Genomic DNA, 23,025 nt, shown 5'->3' with positions numbered 1-23,025 from the left:
TAGAGGAGGAGGGAGAAAGGAAAGAGGAGCCAAGCTATCTCTAAAGGATGCCTTCTCCTTCTTCCCAGCAGCAGCTTCCAGCCCAGCTTAGCTCCTAACCCAGCCCTGGACCACAGAGCCAGTGCTAGGCTCCATCCTGGCCCCCATCCTCCACATCCCAGAGAGTCTCGCAGCTGCACAATAAAATACCACACACTCCAAGAAGTGCCAACATCTTATTTATTATTTTCTGTTCCATTTGTTTGCTTTCCATGGCAAGTGAAAAAATAATTTAAACCAATTATATGTACAGAGGCTTGGTTACTCTTCCCAAGAACTTCCAGAAAGACCTCAGCCTCTTAGATAACAAAGAAGGGTCACCTTTAACATCCGTACAAAACTCCACCTAGAAAAGTCTCATGTGTAGAAAGGTTGTCTTTATTATGAGCATCACATTTTGGGGACAGGAAGGGAGGCCAGAGTGGGAGGCGGGGGACAGTGTGCAGGGTAGGGCTCCACACACATCAGCCCAGCAGTCGGTCACCCTGGGTGGGGCAGCTGCAGTTGAGGAGGTTCAGGTGATCTGCAGTGGGGTCTCCAACATCTCCATGAGGAAGGTGTCAATGGGGGTGTCCCCAATGAGCTTGAAGAAGAAGAGGTGCTCCAGGCATTTCAAGCCGATGGAGCGCAGAGCCGGGAGGCGCAGCAGCAGCTTGGCAAACCTGAAGGGAAGCCAAGGGGCATTGTGACTAGGGAATGGCAAGAGGCACCTGCACCTGGCTGCGGTGGTAGAGACTGACCGACGGGTCTCCGCCAAGCTGCCATAGAGATGTCTAGAAGCAGACATAAGGAGTTGGAGGATTGCAACCCAAAGGGCTTCTACAAACTTTGGAAACCAGCTAAAGGGCTGGTTCCCGTTAAAGAAGAACCAGGGTCCCACAGCATGTGGGCAGTCTTGAGTTCTATGACATGTTTAGAAGAGCCCTCACACCACATCGATCCTGGAACTGTACGGCTGATGTGGCCTGCCTTGCCAGCCATGCCCCTGCATCCCTTGGAGCCTTCCAAGATTAGTGTGAGCCCTTGGAACCAGGCATGGCCCAAGAGGTGTGCTGTTCTTGGGACAGCTATCACCACTAGATGAACACATGTTCCGACATGCAACATACCAGGCATGACCACAGACCCTGCCCTGCTCCCAGGAGACCTCGCTTTTTTTTTTTCACAGTCTAGCTGGTTTTAGGCTGTGTAATCTCAACCTGCTTCCAAAACCATGTTTGAGCTTTCTTTTGACCAGTAGCTACTAATTATATGACCCGTTTCCTCCTCTGAGCTTTAGCCAGTCTGTTTGGGATATATATCATACATGGATCTCACATGCTCACACACCCGAGATTCACATAGGTGCTAGTCTGTTTGGGATCTATATCATACATGGATCTCACATGCTCACACACCGAGATTCACATAGGTGCTAGTCTGTTTGGGATATATATCATACATGGATCTCACATGCTCACACACCCGAGATTCACATAGGTGCTAGTCTGTTTGGGATCTATATCATACACTGATCTCACATGCTCACACACCCGAGATTCACATAGGTGCTAGTCTGTTTGGGATATATATCATACATGGATCTCACATGCTCACACACCCGAGACTCACATAGGTGCTAGTCTGTTTGGGATCTATATCATACATGGATCTCACATGCTCACACACCCGAGATTCACATAGGTGCTAGTCTGTTTGGGATACATATCATACATGGATCTCACATGCTCACACACCCGAGATTCACATAGGTGCTAGTCTGTTTGGGATCTATATCATACACTGATCTCACATGCTCACACACCCGAGATTCACATAGGTGCTAGTCTGTTTGGGATCTATATCATACATGGATCTCACATGCTCACACACCCGAGACTCACATAGGTGCTAGTCTGTTTGGGATCTATATCATACATGGATCTCACATGCTCACACACCCGAGATTCACATAGGTGCTAGTCTGTTTGGGATATATATCATACATGGATCTCACATGCTCACACACCCGAGACTCACATAGGTGCTAGTCTGTTTGGGATCTATATCATACATGGATCTCACATGCTCACACACCCGAGATTCACATAGGTGCTAGTCTGTTTGGGATCTATATCATACACTGATCTCACATGCTCACACACCCGAGACTCACATAGGTGCTAGTCTGTTTGGGATATATATCATACATGGATCTCACATGCTCACACACCCGAGATTCACATAGGTGCTAGTCTGTTTGGGATATATATCATACATGGATCTCACATGCTCACACACCCGAGATTCACATAGGTGCTAGTCTGTTTGGGATATATATCATACATGGATCTCACATGCTCACACACCCGAGACTCACATAGGTGCTAGTCTGTTTGGGATCTATATCATACATGGATCTCACATGCTCACACACCCGAGATTCACATAGGTGCTAGTCTGTTTGGGATCTATATCATACATGGATCTCACATGCTCACACACCCGAGATTCACATAGGTGCTAGTCTGTTTGGGATCTATATCATACATGGATCTCACATGCTCACACACCCAAGACTCACATAGGTGCTAGTCTGTTTGGGATCTATATCATACATGGATCTCACATGCTCACACACCCGAGATTCACATATGTGCTAGTCTGTTTGGGATCTATATCATACATGGATCTCACATGCTCACACACCCGAGATTCACATAGGTGCTAGTCCCACTCCTCTCACGCATGCTCACAACCCTTACATCCACTCTCACCCCCCCCCATTGTGTTTTGAGTGTGAAATGTCTCCCATGGGCTCATGTATTTAACCTGTTGGTCCCTCACTGGCAGCACTATGTAGAAAGGTTGTGGAACTTTTAGGACGGGGAGCGTCACTACAAGAAATGAGTCTCTAGGGGAGGGGCGGGTACGAGGGGGCCTATAGCCCGGCCCCACTTCATGTTTGCTCTCTGTGACCTGAGTGTGGTACAATGTAACCAGCTTCCTCCTGCTCCTGCCATTAGGCTTCTCTGCCTACCTTGTCTACTCCACCGTGATAGACAGTATCTCTCGGAAACTGTAAGCCAAGAGAAGTTCTTTTCCCCAAGTTGCTTTTGCCGGAGCATTTTATCGCAGCAACAAAAAAGACACCCCCCCCCCCAGCATGGACTTGTGCCTACGCTCAGTTACATGTGCATACACATGCACACACACATCACATAGGCATATGCACACTTGGGCTGCCATGCATGCACAATCTCACATACGTGTGTGTGCAAACATCCTTCCTCTCTCATGCACACATGCTTTAACATTTGCCCATACATTCTATAATGGGGATATTCACTGTGAGTCCAGGGAAAGGCGGAAGTGGCGTGGGAAGAGTTCGTGTGGCATCTGCACCGTCCATTCCATCCCTTGATTTGAAGCATTCTTTGATTGGATTATGTGACTTGAATTTTTCATTTCAAGGAGAAGTTTCGGATTGGAGTTTTGGTGTTCCTTGGAAAGGTGCATACTTCTATATCCATGTCACATGATATTTCAAACCACAGCACCGAGGCTGAGGAAATAGTTCTATCAGTAAACCCCTTACCATACAAGCTCAAAGACCTGAGTTTGATACCCAGTACTCACATAAAAAAGGACCCTGATTCAAAAACTAAAAAGATTGGCTTCTGGATACAAAGACACATCTATATGAGCATACACCCAAATAAGACAAAAATAATCAATATAAGAAAAACAAATTGGCACCATCTGAAAAACTTCAGGGAAGGCAGGGATCACTCTTGGCTCCATGAAAAAAAAAAATTCAAGATATAGCCACTGTCGTGAGTTCGAGATCAGCCTGGTCTACAAGAGCTAGTTCCAGGACAGGCTCCAAAACCACAGAGAAACGCTGTCTCGAAAAACAAAAAAAAAAAAAAAAAAAAAAAAGATATAGTGTCAACACAAACTTCAGAACTCTTGATGATAAAATGCCATGTCCCCTGCAGCAAAGGGAAAGTGTGTCAAGAAGGAGGCTGCCCTCCTACTCAACTCCCCTGACAAAGAGCTTGCCTTTGTAATGCAAGGCTAGACTGAGATTAGGCCTGGCATCCTGGAGGGCTGTCATTATTCTCCCAGTCACTGAGAACTAAGGCCCGAGCTCATGGAATGCACACATGCATCAACCGACGCAGTCACTGCATCCTGGCTGGTGTGTCGGCAGCAAGGTAGCCTTTGAAGGTGCTTCTTGCATGCGCATGATGTGTGTAAGTTCTGCACTCTGCTGCAGTTTCTGCTTCCAACATTCCTGAAGCCCTTGAGCCCCATGAGGTGCACTGCTCGATCCTGTCCACAAAGTGGCAGTACTCCACCACAGTGACAAGTGTCCTGGCAGGGAAGTGCCAGCATGCAAGTCAGAAGTCCGAGGTGACCAGCCTGTGTAAGGTTAGTTACCTGCCTCACAAGCCAAGTGACTCCCCTTGTGCACCTGCCAAACCACCTATGAGCTCAGACAGATGTCACCCCTTGTACAAGGTACGCTGGACAAGCCCAGGACACACAGGGGACACAGCCTCTAACCCTTTCCCAAACTCCCAGTTGAGAGTCGGCTTCCCTCTTAGCATGCAGAACAGTGGTTCACAGCCTGCTGGTCGCAACCCCTACATATCTAATAATTACCTTACGATTCATAACAGTATGGGTTGGGGGGGGGGGGTTCACCACGACATAAAGAACTGTCGTTAAAGGATCACAGCATTAGGAAGGTTGAGAAGCACTGGCCTAGAGGTAGCTAGGCCCTTGGCAGTTTCTTCCAAGAAAAACACCAGTTCTAAAATTTTAAAAGTGGTATCTAGAAACAACTTAAATGCCAGTCACAGGGCAATGACTAAGCAATTGAAAATATAATCACATTGCAAAAATATGACAAAACTATGGAAAGTATTTTTCCTTTCAATAATCTGATAAAAATCCGTAGAATGGCCAAAGGAGGAAACCAAGGTGATGAAAGACACAATCTCATATCTGTAGAGACAACTTCTATGCACAGACACATGGAACCACACAGACACATGGAACCACACAGACATTGGAACCACATGGACACATGGGACCACACGGACACTGGAACCACACGGACACTGGAACAACACGGACACATGGAACCACATGGACACTGGAACCACACGGACACTGGAACCACACGGACACTGGAACCACACAGACACTGGAACCACACGGACACATGGGACCACACAGACACATGGAACTACACGGACACTGGAACAAAGCAAACCCAGAATATTTACAATAGATTTTTATTACTTGATTCTAACAACTATTTCCTCTAATGAAGCAGACATTGCTGTTTTAATTGGGAAGAAAGAGAATCAGATTATTCTGGGATGTGCTTTTGTTCTTAATGATTAATAGCAGGACCCAGAATTAGTCCCAGAAAAAGAACAGCTCAGAGAACAGCAGGTTTAGTAGTATCTGGGCCTGAAAGCTTTAGTGTGTGTTGTAGGTATACACTTAATCCTAAAGACAAAACTAATGCAGTCTCATGCAGTCTTCTGTTTTGTTTGTTTTCTATGAGACGAGGATCACAGTTTCCCATTTTAATCATTAACAGAAAGGGAAAATTCTCTGCTTACCATGCTTTGTAGGAAACTTTTAAAAGGTTTGCTTAGAGCAAGGTCACATAGGTGGATGCCCAGGACCAGCAGCTCTCGGAGCCTGTCCTCCGTACTGCATGACAGTCACCGTGGAGCAGAGACTGTGAGAGCAATGCTGTCACTTCAGAGACTCAGGTTCGTATCTCACCTCCACTAGTGACCGGTTCTGCGATTTCAATTAAGTGACATGTCCTTTCTGAGTCTGTTACTTGGTAGAAAGGAGACCACATTCCCATGTCAACCCATTTCTTTCCTTGTTCATCTAATAGTTAAGGATATGTACAGAGTCCCCCTCCCCATCTGAGGAAGACATGTCCCAGTGCCCTGGGCGCGTTCCTGAAACTGAAGACACAACCAAGTATATCCACAGATAGACACAGAAAATGTGCACATATATACATATGTAGCAATGAAAAATTAAACTTATAAATTAGAAACAGTAAGAGATAAACAACAGAAACAAATTATAACCATCAAAGTAGCACATTGTAACAAAAACCACTGAAAGGTCATGAATTCACTTCTAGAACTTCCCATTTAATGTTTTCAAACTCTGACTGCTGGTAACAGAAGAGTGAAAAGCAAACCCACAGGCGGATGGGGCAAGATGCTGTTCTAGCTGCAGCACTAACGCTAGGGTTGTGAGTGCCGATATGGACAGGCAGGACCTTATCCTCTCCTGAGCCTTCATTTCATTGTGCTGGTGTAAGCACGGTCGGTCTACAGAGCCCCTGCAGCAGGGGAGGCGCTCAGTCAATGGGATGAGAAGTTGCCTGGTCATTAACATGGTCATTCTCTTATCACTCTCTCACCTGCCTGGTTGTTCCGGATACTTCTGCTTGGTGTAGGCCTCGAGCGTGGCATAAACCTTCTCTCGAAGAGTCTCCACCTCAGAGGGGTTGGACAAACCCTTGGCATCTGCAGAGAGCAATAGGTTTAACTTTGGTCAATGCCTCAGCCGGACAGTCCTCCAGACAGTGTCCCTGTCGTACTGGCCACCTCCCCTAGCGTTAGGAAAGACACATGAACTCAAGCATGGGGACAGCTGGGAAGGAGGCAGATCACCTGTGCTGGACAGCTGTCCTTTCTGGGCATAATCTCCCTAACGAACGCTCAGCTTTACGGACTTTCAACTGTTGATAGTGAAACGAACCCTCTGCTGAAAAGTGACGTTCACACGTGTACCGGATGCTTTCTCCATACTGAGTGTGACTGTGTGGCAAGACGGGGCATGAACATGAAACCCATCCATGGCCTGCGGCAGAGTTACCCTAATCCTGGAGCTAAAGGGTGCCTGTGTAGCACATGCTACTTCAGAAGACTGGACACACACAGCAACATTTGATGAAGTTGGTTGCTTCCTCCTCTTGAAAGACTTTGCATCTGGACCTTCAGGATGCCGCTCCCTTCCCAGGGACCACACACTAGGCTCCTTTGACAATTACTTCTCCCACCAGCTTGTGAGATTCTCAGTCTTCAGCCCTTTGCTCTGCAGTCCTTGCTCACAACTGATCTCTCCTCAGGCTTGTGGCTGCCTCCCAGTGCAGCCAGGGGTAGGCAGCTCTTATACATATACATACATACATACATACATACATACATACATACATATATACATACACACATACACACATACATCTTTGGTCCTGATTTCCCCTGTGAAGCCTTTTCACTGAGATGTCTACTGTCCATCTCCACGTTCATTGTTCAAAGACAAAATATTGGTTCCAACCCACTCACCCTTAGAACTTGCTTCCCCTGGAGTTTTATCCATGTCAAATGAATGGAAATTCCATTTCTACAGTTGTTCTGGGAAATGAAACACCCCTGAGACACATTTGACTTCTGTCTTTCCTCCACACCCTATGTCTAATCCACCAGCAGATCCCAGAGACTTTACCTAGAGATATACCCAGACTCTGACCACGTTTTACTTCCTCCTTCTCTTTCACAGTGAGTCGCTGTATTTCTCATCTTCTCCAGCTGTCCCCCCCACACACACACCTAATGAGACTCCACACCCAGTTAAAATGCTTTCAGGATGGCTCTGGAGAGGGAAGGTGGTAAAGAGGAGGCTCTCCACTCTGATGGGTTCTGGGCTCAAGCTGCTCTGTCTCAACTGAGCTTGGAAGTATGGTGGTGGGGGTGGGTAATAACATCAGAGCCCTGGAGGTTCACCTTGAGAAAGGAACGAGACATACACACATACACACACACACACACACACACACACACACACACACACACCAGTGCCATGGCCGGAGTCACACAGAAATCACCTGGGTTAAAGAGCACAATGGCCCGCAGGCACCCGAGCTCTGACTTATCCATCTGCATGTCTTTCATCTTGGAAACCAGCTCTGTGAGGACTCTGTTCATGAGAAGCAAGGGCAGGGAAACAGAGAAGCATGAGTTCCAGGCCAAGGACCAACAAAACAAATCCAGCCACTGCTCATGATGGGCCTGCTCAGGTTCTAGACACTGCTGAAGGTATGGTATTGGGGTGCAGGAATGGAGACGATGGAGCCCCTCATCCTAAGGAACATACTTAGGAACTAAGTGGAGAAGAAACTGGTGTGGGAACTACCAGTTTCATGGAAAAGTCCAGTGAATGAATGAGTTCAAGAGTTCTCCAGGCAGGAAGCAATAACCTCCCAGTAGGGAATAGAAAGACATCTCGAACGAGTTGGAAACACAGCAGGAAAAGCCAGCCCACAACACTGTACATGTAGAAGAACCTGAAGAAGGCAGCACGGGTCCAAGGGCAAGTATGCCCAGGAACCATTAAAGTGCTTGAGAGCATCAAGGGAAAAGACGGGGAAGAGACAGATTGTAAGGTGAGCATGTATGTCTCCCAAAGAGACCACTAATGGGGGGGAAGGGGCCTGGATACTGGAACTCAGTTAACTATTTTCTTCTCTTTACCAGAAGCCCATTCTTTCAGCTTCAAGTCACCAATCTACTTATTACTTTATTCACTGTTTACTTTACATTATATATACTTTATGTTGTATTGATATTACTCTTTACTTTATTAAAATGCACTTTAGTACATTTAAGGGAGAGAGTCTCTGTCATCCATGGTGTCACTTTGTGCCTGAGCTCGCTTCTGCTGTAGCCTAGAGATCTGGGATCCAGAGAGAAAGAGTCCAGAAAAAAAAAAGACCAACATAGCAGTCCTCTTGAAGATGCATCCTAGACCCTTTCTCCATCCCTAGGATGTGTTGTTCCCCTTCTTCACCTGCGACTTACTAGGTGATGTCAATGGTCCACCCAAGTCAAAAGCATGAGTGTAGCCCTTTCATCTGTCAGGCAATGATGCTGGTCTATTTTATTACAATCACCTTTGCCCAAACCCCTCTCTCTCCATCTCCAGATTTATATTTTCATGTGCTTAATCATCTCTGGAAACTGGGCTCACATCTATAATTCCAGCATTCAGGAGGCTGAAGCAGGAGGATTATCACAAGCTTAAACCCAGTCCGAGCTATAGAACGAGACACTGTCTCAGTACAAAAGCAAAATGGTTTTGATATAGTCATATGCACCTGTTTGGCCTGTCTGTTGTACATCAGCATTACATAGAGGGAGAGGAAGAAAGAAGAAAAAGAGAGAGAAGTGTGTGTATACGCAATGTGCATATACACACTGTGTGCAAATACTGGAAACCGAGGGGAATCACAACCTGTCAAAGATGGAGCCAACACCAGCACTGTGAGCACTGCTCCTGTGGACATGGAGGCCTGTGGCCAGCAGGATGCCATCTTGGACAGATACCGAGCGGTGGGAGAAAGAGGCGATCAGCAATTCATTCCACCCTGCAAGCGTAGAGAGGAGACTTGGTAGTCAGCAATGCATGGATTATCATCCCATGTAAAGGAAGCAGAACTGAAAATCCTGGGAGGGGGAGGCTAAGACACAGCTCAGGGTGACACATGTAATTAGTGACAAAAGAAAGGCCAGGGCCAGAGTTTCCTGACGTCGCGGCTCTGCACAAACCCCTGCAGCTTCTTAGATGCAGGCTAGAGTGACAGCTCGAGAACGGGGACTCTTTTTGTCACCATTGCCAACAAATGTGAATTGAAGCTCTGCCAGACAACAGTCACTGTTAACTGAATGACGGAGACAATGACTGTACCTCATCGTCTCCGTCCCAGGACCTGACAACCTAGTTGTGTTTCTTTGGTGCCATCTACAGCAACAGCACAGTATGTCGCTTTCAGGGGATGCTCAGTGATTGCTCATCATCTAACCGGGCGGGATGCATGAATGGACCGGTTCCCAATGCTCCACCAGTCCTCGTGAGATTTCCCTGATGGCTCAGTGACAACGAGGAGCTATGGCAGATGTCAACAGACTGCAGTGTCTCAGATACGGGCGACAAGCTCGCAGCACAAAGACGCTCGAGGTGGAGGAAGCCTTGAGCCCCAGGTAACAGGCCTAAGCAGAAATTTCTAGCTTGCTCTCTCTCTCTTGGATGTGTGTGTATGCGTGTGTGCATATGTGTGCATGTGTGTATCTGTGTGTGTGCATATGCATGTGTGTATGTGTGCATGTGTGTGTATGTATGTGTGCACATGTGTGCATATGTGTGTATGTGTGTGCGTATGCATGTGTGTATGTGTGTGTATGTATGTGTGCACATGTGTGCATATGTGTGTATGTGTGCATGTGTGTGTATGTATTGTGCGCATGTGTGTATGTGTGTGTCTGTGTGTGTGCATATGCATGTGTGCATGTGTGTATATGTATGTGTGCATATGTGTGTCTGTGTGTGCATATGTGTGTATGTGTGCATATGTGTGTATGTGTGTGTCTGTGTGTGTGCATATGCATGTGTGTCTGTGTGCATGTGTGGAGGACAATTAGCATTCCTACTCCATCCCTCTTCTCCCTTACTCTCAAGACACAGGGCCCCTCGGTGAACACTCAGATTGCTGTTTCAGCTAAGCTAACTGGACAGCAAGCCCTGGAAATCCTCCCATCTCCATGCCACTCCTAACCCTTAGAGCTTGAGTGACAGGCACATGCAACCTCAGCCAACTTCCCTCTTCGCACATGTGTTGGAACTGCCTCAGTTCCTTCCGATTGTACAGCATGAACTTTGACACACCATCCATGCCATCTCTCCAAGCCCTCCCGCCCCAAATCTCTGGCTTTCTTACTTCACATGTGAGGTGGAAATATCTCCATTTGCCAGTCTTATAGCTTGTAAGATGAGCTTCAAATTATCTTCAATAAAGATATTTATAAATCTTTGAAGTTAAATGTAAAGTATAAAACTACAGAAATTTTTGCATGGGAGAAAAGCCCTACTTTCCATGAATGAGGCTTCATTTGGGAATGGAAGTCCTAAGGGAGGACCATTTAAATTTACAGGTCTGCAAAGGACATAAAAGAAGGGCTGGACACAGTGGCACACACCTTTAATCTCGGTGCTGGAGAGGCAGAGGTAGGCGGATCTCTGTGAGTCCAGCCTGGTCTCCAATAGTGAGATCATGAGAAACAACAATTGCAAGCTGCTCCTTTCTGGGTTCCACGGGTCATTTCAAAATAGTAGCCCTGGGGATTGTCTCAGGGCAAGACGAACCCCAATGTCTTACCTGCCCGGAGCAGAATGACCTGGTCCTCCAAGGTGAGATCTGAGAAGTGAGGGATGCGTTTGGCCCACTCAACAAGGGTGAAAAGCTGCTTGTCGGCAGCATGGCATATGTTAGTAACAGGATCATTCGTCTGAAAAAGGAACGGGTTTCTGTGAGGTCCTGGGACTCTAAATACCCTTCTGTGACATCCAGTCCCAACCAGGAAAGGGAGGCTGGATGGGATCCGACATACCGAGTTCTCCATGTTCATGTCACCGTAGGATTCTGTCTTTGGTTCCACAGCAAGCTCAGCTTCTAGAATTCTCTCCACGGGCATGTCTTCATGGCCACTGTTGGCACATTCGGCCTCGCTCTCAGCTCGCTCCCGGCTCCTCTGCCTTTCTTCCTGCACAGCTGGCATGTGGCAAGACCAACGGAGGTTACAGAGGGCCAAGGACCAGTGTGGGACCGTTACTGAGCTAAAGTTTCTCCTGTATAATATGAGACTCATCATGGTATTGAACCAGGGTCACCCTAATGCTGACAGATGGAACGAAGCCAGCAAAGCTGTTTCCTTGTGAGGGTAGGGATGGGTCTTTAGCCAAATCATTTCCATTGCTTTACAATGACAATCTCGCTGTCTTAGCTTCTTTAAGCTCCAATCCCACCCTTCTTCAAAGGAGCTCCCATCTCCTTGCTATCTCCATTGTGTCCATCATCCTTCCTATTCTGCTGCCTCTGGTGAGCTGTGAGCATGCAATGGTTAAGGAGCAAGCCCATTACTGCAAAACCTCCCCTTGTCAGATTCTATGCATCAGCCCTGGCATTCACGTCCCATTAGGTAGGCCCCCTGTGCACCAGCTTGAACACAACATCACCTGATCCGACTTGTCAGGGAAGATCTTCAGGGAGCCAGCTGTGGGGATTTAGTAAGTGAAGGGGAGGAAGGATGTCACCTAGAAGACATTTCAGAATGTGCACTGATTTCATGGGTGGGGGAGGGCACATAGGCAGAGGTGTAGGCTGGAGTTACTTCTGCATTCCCCAAACTTGGGGTTTTCAGTAAAGTTCATGCTAGCTCTCAGAATGCTCGGTCCACACACATTAGGGTACCAGGCAGACCCCACACCCCACACTGCCCTTCCAAGGGGAAGAGTTGCTGTTGGGTTCCTTTCTGTCTACAAGGCTGCTGTTTCCAGTTTGGTCCCAGCAGCGACGAGCAGAATTCGATATTGGAAGATGGTTTGTATCCCCCAAAGGAACGAATTCTAATCTAACTTGGTTAAGCACCTTTCCAAGCAGCCTCTCCTCCAGGTCTCTCCTTCACTGCTTCCTGCCCATAGGCTAAGGAGCCTTTATCCTCTGAGAATATGACGAGCCACGAAGGCTATCTGAAGGACCGGATCTGCGGTGCTGCACGCTGAGACTCTCTTGTGAACAATGAGACGGATGACTCAAGAGCAGAGAAGAGACCTAAAAACCACCACCAATAATCCCTACCAGGTAGCAATGTTAATTATGGCCCAGAGAAACAGGAAGAGGAGAGGAGGGAAGGAGAAAAGGAAGAAAGGAAAGAGACAAGAAAACAAGGAAGTGAGAAGAAAGAATTGAAACAGAACAAAGAGGAGAAAGAAGGCAAGAGAAGAGCAAACATGACTCAGGGCCAGACACCACTGCCATATGCATGCAGATGCCCTCAGATCTATCTGTCACTCAGCCTCCTCCCAAGCTGTGGTCTCCCTGTCCATGGGAGAAATTGCAGGGGTTGCCTGAGATGGATTTGTGGGGATTACCAAAACAATGTAAAATATCCCATAGAATATCTATTTCCCCTTTCCCTGTGTCTCCCTGCCCTGGGGGCTCGTGTCTCTCCCACAGTCTCCCTGCCCAGTCCCTTCCTCTCTCTCTGCTTCCCTTTCTTTCTCATTGAGTCTGTTCAGTGACAACCTGCGAGAACTACAGTGCATATTTTTCTCTCAGTCGGATTTTCTGGCTGAAGTTGAATGCTCTTGCACATATCTTTAAGAAATCAATACATTCCTAGTTGTCTTGATTTTTAAAGACAGAAACAAACGGAGTCACGTTCTTTTTGTGATCGTCAATCAACTTTTCAAACAGTCTTGTAACACTCGAGGAAAAACCCTGAAGCTTCACAAAAAGCCTCGGCTTTGGGAAACTGGGTTCCACTTCTCATCTGCCATTACTAGGGTAAGAACTGGCTACTCTCTCCTCCAGTTAGTACTATAAACCGCACTGCTATAGTTGAAGCAACGCATTGTTGTGGGAGACTATGCTGCGTGACAGATACCCTCAGCTTCTGCTACAGCGTGCATCGGAGAACCCAGGACCCTAGCTCATCTCCAGCTTCACCCATCCACGTAGTCAACAGCTGCTGTTTATTTTCAGGTTCTCCAGCAGTCAACATGAATGGAGGATTTTCCGAATCAGAAGGTGTATTTCATATTCAATACTTTATATAGGTTATTATATCTCATTCAGCCCCTTCCGATAACAGGAACTGGACAACCTGTCTGAAGTCAAAAGCCAGGAAGTGCTGATGGCAGCCTAGGGACCCAAGCCGGCTAGCTTCAGAGCCCACTTGAAGACCTTCCGCACTGCCTCCAGGACACCAGGGCGCCCGGACTAGCAGGACAAAAGGGTGTCTATACCATATATAGCCTTGAAACAGCAAGGATTTTTTTTTTCATTTCTCTTAGTGAGATCTGGATGTTTTGGTGGGGAATGGCTTGACACGGCTACCAGGTTCACACTGGTGTCTCCGCTGAGGAAAGCCACAGAGAGGCAAGGGTGGATGCAGGGAGGCAGTTTGGGCTGCCATTTGGCTCTCGGGGTCTTTTCCTCATCTGTGAACTGGTTCCTGTTGGTTGGGTGATTCCAAAAGGTACCCTTCTCCTGTCACATTTCCTTGTTGGTGGCATCGGCTCTAAGCATGGGCTTCATTGGTTCTTCTGGCAGACTTCCTCAACCCCATAACAAGAGGTGTTGAGCAAACCCACTCAGTGAGTCGCTCTACCTGCAAGAGGGGGCCATCCTTCCTGCACAACCACCGAGACTCCCCAGGAACAGCGGGCACCTGCACAAAGCCCTCTAGTTGATTAACTGCCCATTTCAATTCATTTGCGTTACTTAGCAGGATGACTTTCCATCTTTTAAAGCAGGAACACCAACGAGGAAAGAGCACTTTCAGATTTGTTACGCTCTGACACAAGGGGAGCCCACTAACTCACACTATAAATTAAAAGTTGAAACCGTTTAAATGCCCAGTGACATTCTCCGGAACTGAGAAGGCCAGTTCGTCAGACCTGTAAATGCCAATAATCCACCAAGACCGAGGGATATGCCAACATAAAAGGATTATAGCTGACCGGTCTTATAAATCCTAGAGGACAGCGGCAAACCTGCCCTTTCCCCTCGAGTGAGACGAAGATTGGAGCAGGAAGCCAGCTCCACCTTGAAGGTCAGTCTGATGCTCCCTGGTGCCACAGAGAACAAGGCCTCTAACACCTCCGAGACCTGCTGCCCTCTTACTGAAAGGAAAACGGAGAGGGCCCGGTGTGGGTACCCATCTTCGGGCTCCCAAAGGAGAAAGATGACAGAGGGAGAGATGTCTCCTGCACTCTGAGCTCTGGAGGTAAGCCTTGAGAGTCCCTACACTCATCTTAACCTCCACATCAAACCTCTCCCTCCCAGAGTCCAGTGCAGCCCAGCTCTTCCCTGTTCTTCTGTCTTCATAGCTCTCAGCACACAACCTGCTCTCCTGGAGTAGAGGGAAACAGCGGGGCACCTCACCTTCCCTCTTCATGCCCATGACCAGGCACTTCTGGTAGCGGCAGTACTGGCAGCGGTTTCGCTGTCGCTTGTCAATGAGGCAGTCTTTGTTATCCCGACAGGTGTAGATGAGGTCTTTCCTTATGGTTCTTTTGAAGAAGCCTTTGCAGCCTTCACAGCTGTACACACCATAGTGTTTGCCTGGTTCCAAGAGAATATTCCATAGACTCAGGTTTCTTACAGCAAAGAAGCCCGTGGCTACCCACTAAGGAGACAGCTATAGCCCATAAGCACCAATAACAACTCCCAAAGAATGCACCACAGGACCCAAAGTTAGCATAAATAACCATTTTTTTTTGTCCCAGACAGCATCATTAGAAAATGCCTGACCTCAGATTTTGTTGACATTTATTTTATCAAAGTAACTCTTGGATTTAGATAAGGAAATGCCCCACCTCAGCTCAATATTAATATTTGAGTGTACATAACAAATAAAAATCTGTTTAATTGTCATGTATTAGTATCCAGCAGAGGAAGAACCTTGGCTTAATTTATATTTCTCAAAATTGAAGCCCAAGGTCTCAGGAAGCCACCAAAACTTATTATCTTGTGCCATAAACTGTGAACAATCCTGAGCTACTGCCTTTGGTGTAAATGCTATACAATCCTTACAGCGTAGCATCATACACAAGCTTGGGGAGAACATACATTACTGTTAAACAGTAATTTTGCTTCATCTAGAATAATTGGTTGCATGTGTCACTGTCTCTGGGACCTATAGTTATGCCTGGCCAGAATGGCTAATTTTTGTCAAGAGAGCTGCCTGCCACCCCTGTCTCCATACAGATACTGTGAGTCAATCACAGTGCTTACGCTAAGGCAGTGGTTCTCAACCAGTGGGTCACGACCCCTTTGGGAGGGGTCAAATGACTCTTTCACGTGGGGGGGGGGATAGCAGATATTCTGCATATCAGGTACCTGATCGCTCATAACAGCAGCAAAATTACAGTCATAAAGGAGCAATGAAATAATTTTATGGTTGGGGGATCACCACACATGAGGAACTGTATTAAAGGGTGGCAGCATTAGGAAAATTGAGCACCACTGCTTTAAGGGAAGTCTCTATGCTGTATACTAGGCAGCAATGGTCACGTGGATGTAGTCACAGAACTTGAAATGTAGCGAAGTGGATCGTTTAAAACACTTTTAGGTCAGATTCTAGAATACAAAATGTGGTTCCATGTAGTCACAGACCCAGCTATCTAATTCTGTTTTATTTCTGTTGATGCTAAAATGCATGGGAAGTCCATGGGAACTTGCAAATGTCACTTCATGCACCCTAGAGCCTCCCTGTCAGTGGATATCATCCTATGAGGTGCTGGCGTGAGACAGCCTGCCTGCTAATTCGCTGTGTTGAATTCACTGGCTATGCTAATTTTTGGAATTCACAGCAATGATAAATATGGGCCTTCATCTTGGCCCCAAGTAACTTAATAGTTTCATCTCTGGAATATTCAACTTTGAGAAGTAGGACCCTAATTTGACCATAGTCATCCCATGACTTTACTACACACAAAGGGACCTATACCACCTTCCATTAAAACAACCAAAACGAAGAAAATGCTTTGTTGGGCTGTGACTGACACTCTGTCATGGCTACAGTCATGTCTTTATGATTTGAAAATGAGTTGTAAAAGCAGGCAAATGTTGGTCATGAAACTGAGGAAGTCTGAGGTACTGGTAGCTTTCAACATTACAGCCTGATGTAGTAACTGAGAAGATGGAGACACATTCAGTCAGCCCTCATGGCCTGCTATAGACAGGCATGCTTTGTCTTCTCATTATTTTAATAGGAGAAGACTGTGTAAGCCAGGCTCACTTCAAACTCACGATCCCCATGCCTCACCACTGAGTGCTTGAGTGCTGGTCTTACAATCAGGAACCCAGCACACACGTCATTCTCGTTCTCAAACTCAAATGTGTTTAAAAAAAAACTGATGGAGGAAGAAGTTGGAACAGAAAGAATGGAGAGGAAGGGGAAAAAGCAATTTTGGTAAAAATGGAAGAGAACAAGCTAGTGGAAACACATTCATGTCCATAACGGCATGCTAAAAAAGAAAGAGATAGAATGTTGTGAAAGGATGAAACATCATAGGCTAAACATTTAAGTTTCTCTTTCATGGGGATATTATGGAAATTTTTTATTGGTTTTATAATTATGTATTTGGGACACTCGATGATTATAGAAATAATTTTTTAAAAATTAAAGGAAATTTAGCATGGGATATTTGATCATCACTTAACATCTCAATCCCAAACATACACACTATTGTGTTGCTCCAGAGAGTAGTCTCTGAAACATTTCCACCGAAGCCAATCTTTCAAGACAGAAAATGTGTTTTAGAATCATCAAGACTACAGGCTTTGGACCCCATGAACAATATCTATAGCTCCACCCCCAGCCCCACTGAACCACTGTAAAGGGTCTTTTCATTTCACTGGGTGCTGTATACACATGGAGCAGAGGAGGGAACCCTTCTCTGGAACTCCATCTCAGGGGATCCATACCTGAGGATCTGTCCCCACAGATGGCACAGATGTGTTTCACCAGAGACCCGGGGCTGGTGGATGGGTAGTTCATGTTTCCAATCCCAGGCAGACCTGGTAAGGGCTTGATGTCCTCAGAGCTGCTGACACTGTTGACCACATTTAGCTGCAAGAGATGCAAGCAAAAACATAGAATAAGACATAGGCAGGGCAAGCCCAATCCCCCAAGCCTCTTGAGAGAAGCATGCACTTAGCTCCATTTCAAGGAGTAACTTCCAAGTACAGAGTTTCCCAACTGCTCATCAGTGACATGAATATAAAACCATGGGACAGGTGCACAAGATGAAAGAATTCATTTCTAGAAGCTAAAGCATTACCGGAGCAACGTAGCACACCTCTGTTGAGCTTGTGGTGTGTCTTCCCTTGACTCATGTGTTTCACTTGAGCTAAACTGTACTGCACACATAGACGATGTCAGCTGTGCGATTTTAAATTTTTTATCAACTACCGACAGCAAATTCAGCAGGGCACCAGGAGGAGCTATGGCCCTTGGGCAAGACATGCAGATGCTAAAAGCCAAGCCTTCTCTTCCTACCCTAAAATGCAAATCCACTCACTAGTCAATCACCGGACATTCCCCAGGGCTCTGAGACAAAGACCACTAGTTTAGGTTCATGAAAAAATGGAAGAGAAGGGCAGGTGCTTGACTCATCTCTGTGAACTCACTGGAGATGCTAGCTCCAATGCTTTGTCTCCGCAATGCCTGGTAAGCCCCTTTCTCCACCCCACCCATCACAGCATGGAGCTGGTATTTATGGATGTCTGAGTAGGTCAGATTGACTTTCCTGGTCCCCATTCCTTGTCAAAGTTGAACATTTCCTCCCCACTTATGCTGGGGCCCTTAAGGTGTCCAAGAAGTTGGAGCTCTGTGTCTGTCATCATCAGAGAAAACAAGTTGAACCAATCTGAGGCAGTCATCCAGTCAGAAACAGCCTGTGGGTACCCAGCAGCATTCTCAACAGGACCAAGAAAGACATATAACCTAGAAGGTCTGTTTCTTCATCCTCAGAAAATGTTTGGTTTCCTCAAGGAATCAGAATATGCACAATTATGAACCCGTATTACAGGGGCTCAGTCAGGAAAGTACTTCCTGTGTAGTGTGAGTGCCTGAGTCAAAGCTATAGATTTTTTTAAAGTTAAAATATGGTGGCATGTGCTCAGAAACCCAGGGCTTGGGAAGTGAAGACACATGGATCCCTGGGACTCTCTGGAGGGCTGACCTAGGCAAAGCAGCAGGTTCCGGGCCAATGAAAGACCAGGCTCAAAAAAAGAAAAAAGGGAGGAAGAGGAGGAGGCGAAGAGGAGAAGGAAAGAAGAAAGCAAAAGCAAACAGACAGATGTGAATAACAACTGTAATTGTCCCGTGGCCTCCATAGGGAAGCTCACACAAGTGTGCATCTTCAAACACACACACGCACACACACACAGATAACACACAGATGTGAATAACACCTGAAGAACAACTGAAGTTGTCCCCTGGCCTCCATAGGCAAGCTCACATATGTGTGCATCTTCAAACATGCACGCGCGTGCACACACACACACACACACACACACAATGCACAGGAAACTGGAAGGAAGGGAGGTGGTGCAAGTCTGCATATGCGAACCTACTAGAAACATCAGGAAAATATCTGAGGGCTGACACAGGGTCCACGGACTTCCTGTCATCTCCATGAAAGTTTAATTATGTTGTCTAACCATGTAGCTAGAAGTCCAAATTGAACCAGAGGTGCGATTTCTCTCCTATTTTGGGACTTCGGTGGAGAAAGAAAGACCAGTAAAACATAGCTGATAATAGCGTCAAGTTAGGTTCTTTTTAAAACCACTAGCTTTTCAATTCACCAAGCAAATATTTATTGAGCGTGGAAGACAGACAGAGGCCCTGGGTTAAAGGTTGTGAATATTTTATTAATTTTTATGATGGATGAAAATGTGTGATGGAAGAATTCTTTCCCACTTTTTATGAAAGGTTAAAGCCAGGCTATCTGGAGCCCACGCCCAGTATTTCACCCTGCGTCTGTGTAGTGCAGACATGTTCCACACCTGGGAACTTTGAGAGAAAATGATGCCCATGGTTGGTGTCTGGAGGTTCTCACATGGTGGGTCTGAGGATTGATCTCACAGTGGGACTTTTACTACTTCACTCATGACACGGATGTACCTTTACAAGTTTAAAAAAAAATCGCTAACATGGGCAGTGATAGCACAGGCCTTTAATCCCAGCACCGGAGAGGCAGAGGCAGGTGGATCTCTTTGAGGTCAAGGCCAGCCTGTTCTACAGAAAAAGTTCTGGGACAGCCAGAATTACACAGAGAAACCCTGCCTCAAAAAAAAAAAAAAAAAAAAGAGAGAGAGAGATTCAGCGGTTAAGAGCACTAGCTGCTCTTCCAGAGGACCTGGGCTTAATTTTTTACACCCACATGGCAGCTCACAATTGTCTGTAGCTCCAGTTGAAGGAGATCTGACACCCTCACATAGACACACATAAAGGCAAAATGCCAATGTACATAAAATAAAAATAAACCATTTTTTAAAAAATTAAAAAGAAGAACCACTGGCATGGTATGAATCAGGACACTGTGAGCTCTAGGCTTTTCCTAAGTGCCCCAAGGACATAGCAATTAGCACTTGGACCCATATAAATGGAAGCCATTACATCAGATGAGCCCAAAGAGTGGGCCTTATGGCTGGTCACAGCTCTGTCCTCACATCCTCAGGTGGACAAGAAAGATCATCATCTCAAGAAGACATCACTACCCCTCTGCCTCCCACCTCATCCCCTAGCTCTGCAGCTGCACCCTGCAGTAACCACAGAAGGGAAATCAATGCATTGACCATCTCTGGAAGCCAGATCAATGCTAACTACTACTGAAAGTCCTCACGACAGCCCAAAGAGGCCTTCCTGTTTTATTCCGTGTAGGGTTGAGGGGGTACACACGTGTGAGCTATTCAGGTGTGTACGCCTGTGCGTATGCAGAGGCCAGAGAAGATGTCGAGTGTCCGCTTCCATTTTTCACCTTTATTCTTTTGAGACAGGGTCGCTTGCTCAGCCTGGAGCTTGGCTGGTGGCAAGCAGGCACCAACAATCTTCCTTCCTCCAGCCCACACAAGGCTGGGATTACAGGCACATGGGCAACCATATCTAGGTTTGTATGTGGGTCCCGGGATTTGAACTCAGGTCTTCATGTTTGTACATCCTGTGTTCTCACTCATTGAACCATCTCTATAGCGCCCTATTTCTTATATGAAGACAATAGCCTTGCCGTGGGTTTTTCTTTTATATTCATTCAGTAACATTGTGGAGGTTTCACCAGCAAGAAGATGCAGGTACGGCCTCCAGGAATTGCTGAATAAAATTGGGTGGGATAGTTGAGGAAGGAAAGATTATGCTCTGTGAGATCAGGGAACACTTCCTGAAGGTGATAGCCCTTGGGATAAAACCTGCCCCCAAATCGGTAGCAGGTGGGTGGGCTGATGATGGGTAAGGTGAAGACTTTGAATGAGGCCTGAAGGGAAACCCAAGAACCTGTGCAGCAACTGTGCCCACGGGGTAGATGTGGGTGGTAGATGAGGTTGAGCAATGGGCAGGGACAGAGTCTTGGAGGCTCCGTGGCCTGTCTGGGGAGATGGAATTAGAGGCCACTAGAAATTTTGAGCAGAGGGATTATGGCTTTCAAACTCAGCCTCAGTGAAGCAGCGGGTGCAATAGACAGGAAGGATGGGAAAAGACATACTTAGGTACCTCACAAGGCTAATCACCTGGAGCTAGGTGCCCGGGGGCCTGGATCCTGGTCATTCATTTTTCTTCCTCCATTGTGTACTTGGCTGGGGCTGGCAGGAAGCATGGGGTCCTCACCTGCCCTTGCAGTTTCCTGTCCTTGCAGAAAGCCACGGAGGAGCAGGACAGTTTTACACATTCTCTCCCCATTCTGAGTCAGCAGCCTCTTTCCCACTTCTCATGAGTTCCAATGGTGGTGGGACAAAGGGGTCAGGACAAGCGAGTTGATGTCCTCTCCTCCATTCACCCTCTGACTGGCTTGGCATTTGTGTGGGCTGAGACAATGGTGCAGGGTATGGAAGGCAGCTGTTGTCAATACAGACCTATTAGCTGGCTGGCCCCCGAGTCCCTGAACCTTAACTGTCTCGTCCCATTAGAGGTAGCCCCGCTGAAACAGGCACTTTAGATCTGAAATTCAGCAGGCGGTCTGACCTGCCACTACACACAGGCTGGCTGCGTCCTCAGAATGAGACAGGAGCACACTGGCTCGTCTCATTTGTGCAGATTTGGCCAGTGGTCGATGCTTTTTGAATACCTTTGGAGCCATTTCAGAACATCGGCTCCACTTCTGGGCTGCCTTCAGCCTCAGTTACTCCATCCAGACCAGGCTCAAGGTTCTGATTCTATTGCAGGGTGTAGAACCCACCTCTAATCTTGTGGTGGGTCTGGCCTCACTCTTTCTCACTGGAGATCTTGACCAGGTCCTATCAGAATTTGTTTTCTTCATCTCTGGACTAGATCAGTGCTTTTCAAATGGGGTATGTGTGTGTGTGTCCTAGACATGAAAAAGTTGAGCTTACTTATCTTCTGAACATGCTTCACCAAATCTGAACTCTCTCTCTTTCTCAAGTGACGGTTTCTCTTTTACTTTGGAGCCTGCCACGGAACTCACTCTGTAGACCAGCCTGTCCTCAAACTTACAGAGATCCACCTGTCTCTGCCTTCCGAATGCTGAGATTAAAGGCATGCATCACCACTGCCTGGCTCTGATTTGTTGCTTGAGACAGAGTCTCACTCTGTATCCCAAGCTAGCTCTGAAATAATCCTCCTGCCTCTGCCTCCCAAGCACTGGTATTACAGGTGAGCACCACTATACTCAGCTAACCGAGTCTTTTTTTAATTGACACGTATAGTAGGTTTCCAAATACAATTTTGTTTGAAGATTTTATAGTTCAGTTTCTTTTTATCATCAGATTGGATGCTCTCTAAGTCTATTCCAACTATAATATTTGCAGTTTTATGAAAATATTTTCTATAAAAATGTAAACATTTGACAGAGTAAGAGCTCAATTGTCAATAAAGTACCAAGCCCCCCTCCCCCACAAATTAATAGGGATAGCACCCAGGTCAGGCAGCAGAGGCCAGTGGGGAGAGAGGAGGGAGACACCAAATATTTGTGGGACCTTTTCAGAGTCTGTCCAACAGATTTATGCTGACAAATATACAGCACTTTGCACACACACATGAGCACACACATGAACAGACACATGAGCACACACATGAACACGCATACAATGAGATCTGTAGCCTAGATGACTACATGAAAAGTGTTCAGGTGCCCTCTCAGATCTAGATCTGGTAT

The 23,025-nt window shown here is 46.6% G+C and overlaps 1 protein-coding gene across 3 annotated transcripts in view; it reads right to left on the bottom strand.

Moving 5' to 3' along the window:
* Positions 1 to 201: 201 nt before the first annotated feature.
* The window catches only part of Rxrg (retinoid X receptor gamma), a 43,622-nt gene continuing 20,798 nt past the window's right edge, over positions 202 to 23,025 (bottom strand). For all 3 annotated transcript variants that reach the window (XM_075988518.1, XM_075988517.1, XM_075988519.1), the window contains 8 exons: positions 17,624 to 17,768; positions 15,077 to 15,256; positions 11,520 to 11,680; positions 11,288 to 11,417; positions 9,370 to 9,502; positions 7,964 to 8,055; positions 6,497 to 6,602; positions 202 to 701 (listed from right to left, as the gene is read on the bottom strand). In XM_075988518.1, coding sequence (XP_075844633.1) covers positions 554 to 701; positions 6,497 to 6,602; positions 7,964 to 8,055; positions 9,370 to 9,502; positions 11,288 to 11,417; positions 11,520 to 11,680; positions 15,077 to 15,256; positions 17,624 to 17,768 — 1,095 coding nt within the window. In that variant the 3' untranslated portion in view covers positions 202 to 553. The remainder of the gene's footprint in view (positions 702 to 6,496; positions 6,603 to 7,963; positions 8,056 to 9,369; positions 9,503 to 11,287; positions 11,418 to 11,519; positions 11,681 to 15,076; positions 15,257 to 17,623; positions 17,769 to 23,025) is intronic.

Source organism: Microtus pennsylvanicus, chromosome 10, assembly GCF_037038515.1.
Source record: "Microtus pennsylvanicus isolate mMicPen1 chromosome 10, mMicPen1.hap1, whole genome shotgun sequence".
NCBI classification, from domain to species: Eukaryota; Metazoa; Chordata; class Mammalia; order Rodentia; family Cricetidae; genus Microtus; species Microtus pennsylvanicus.
Note: the sequence above shows the minus strand (reverse complement) of the source record. Positions and strands in the feature narration are given on the sequence as shown.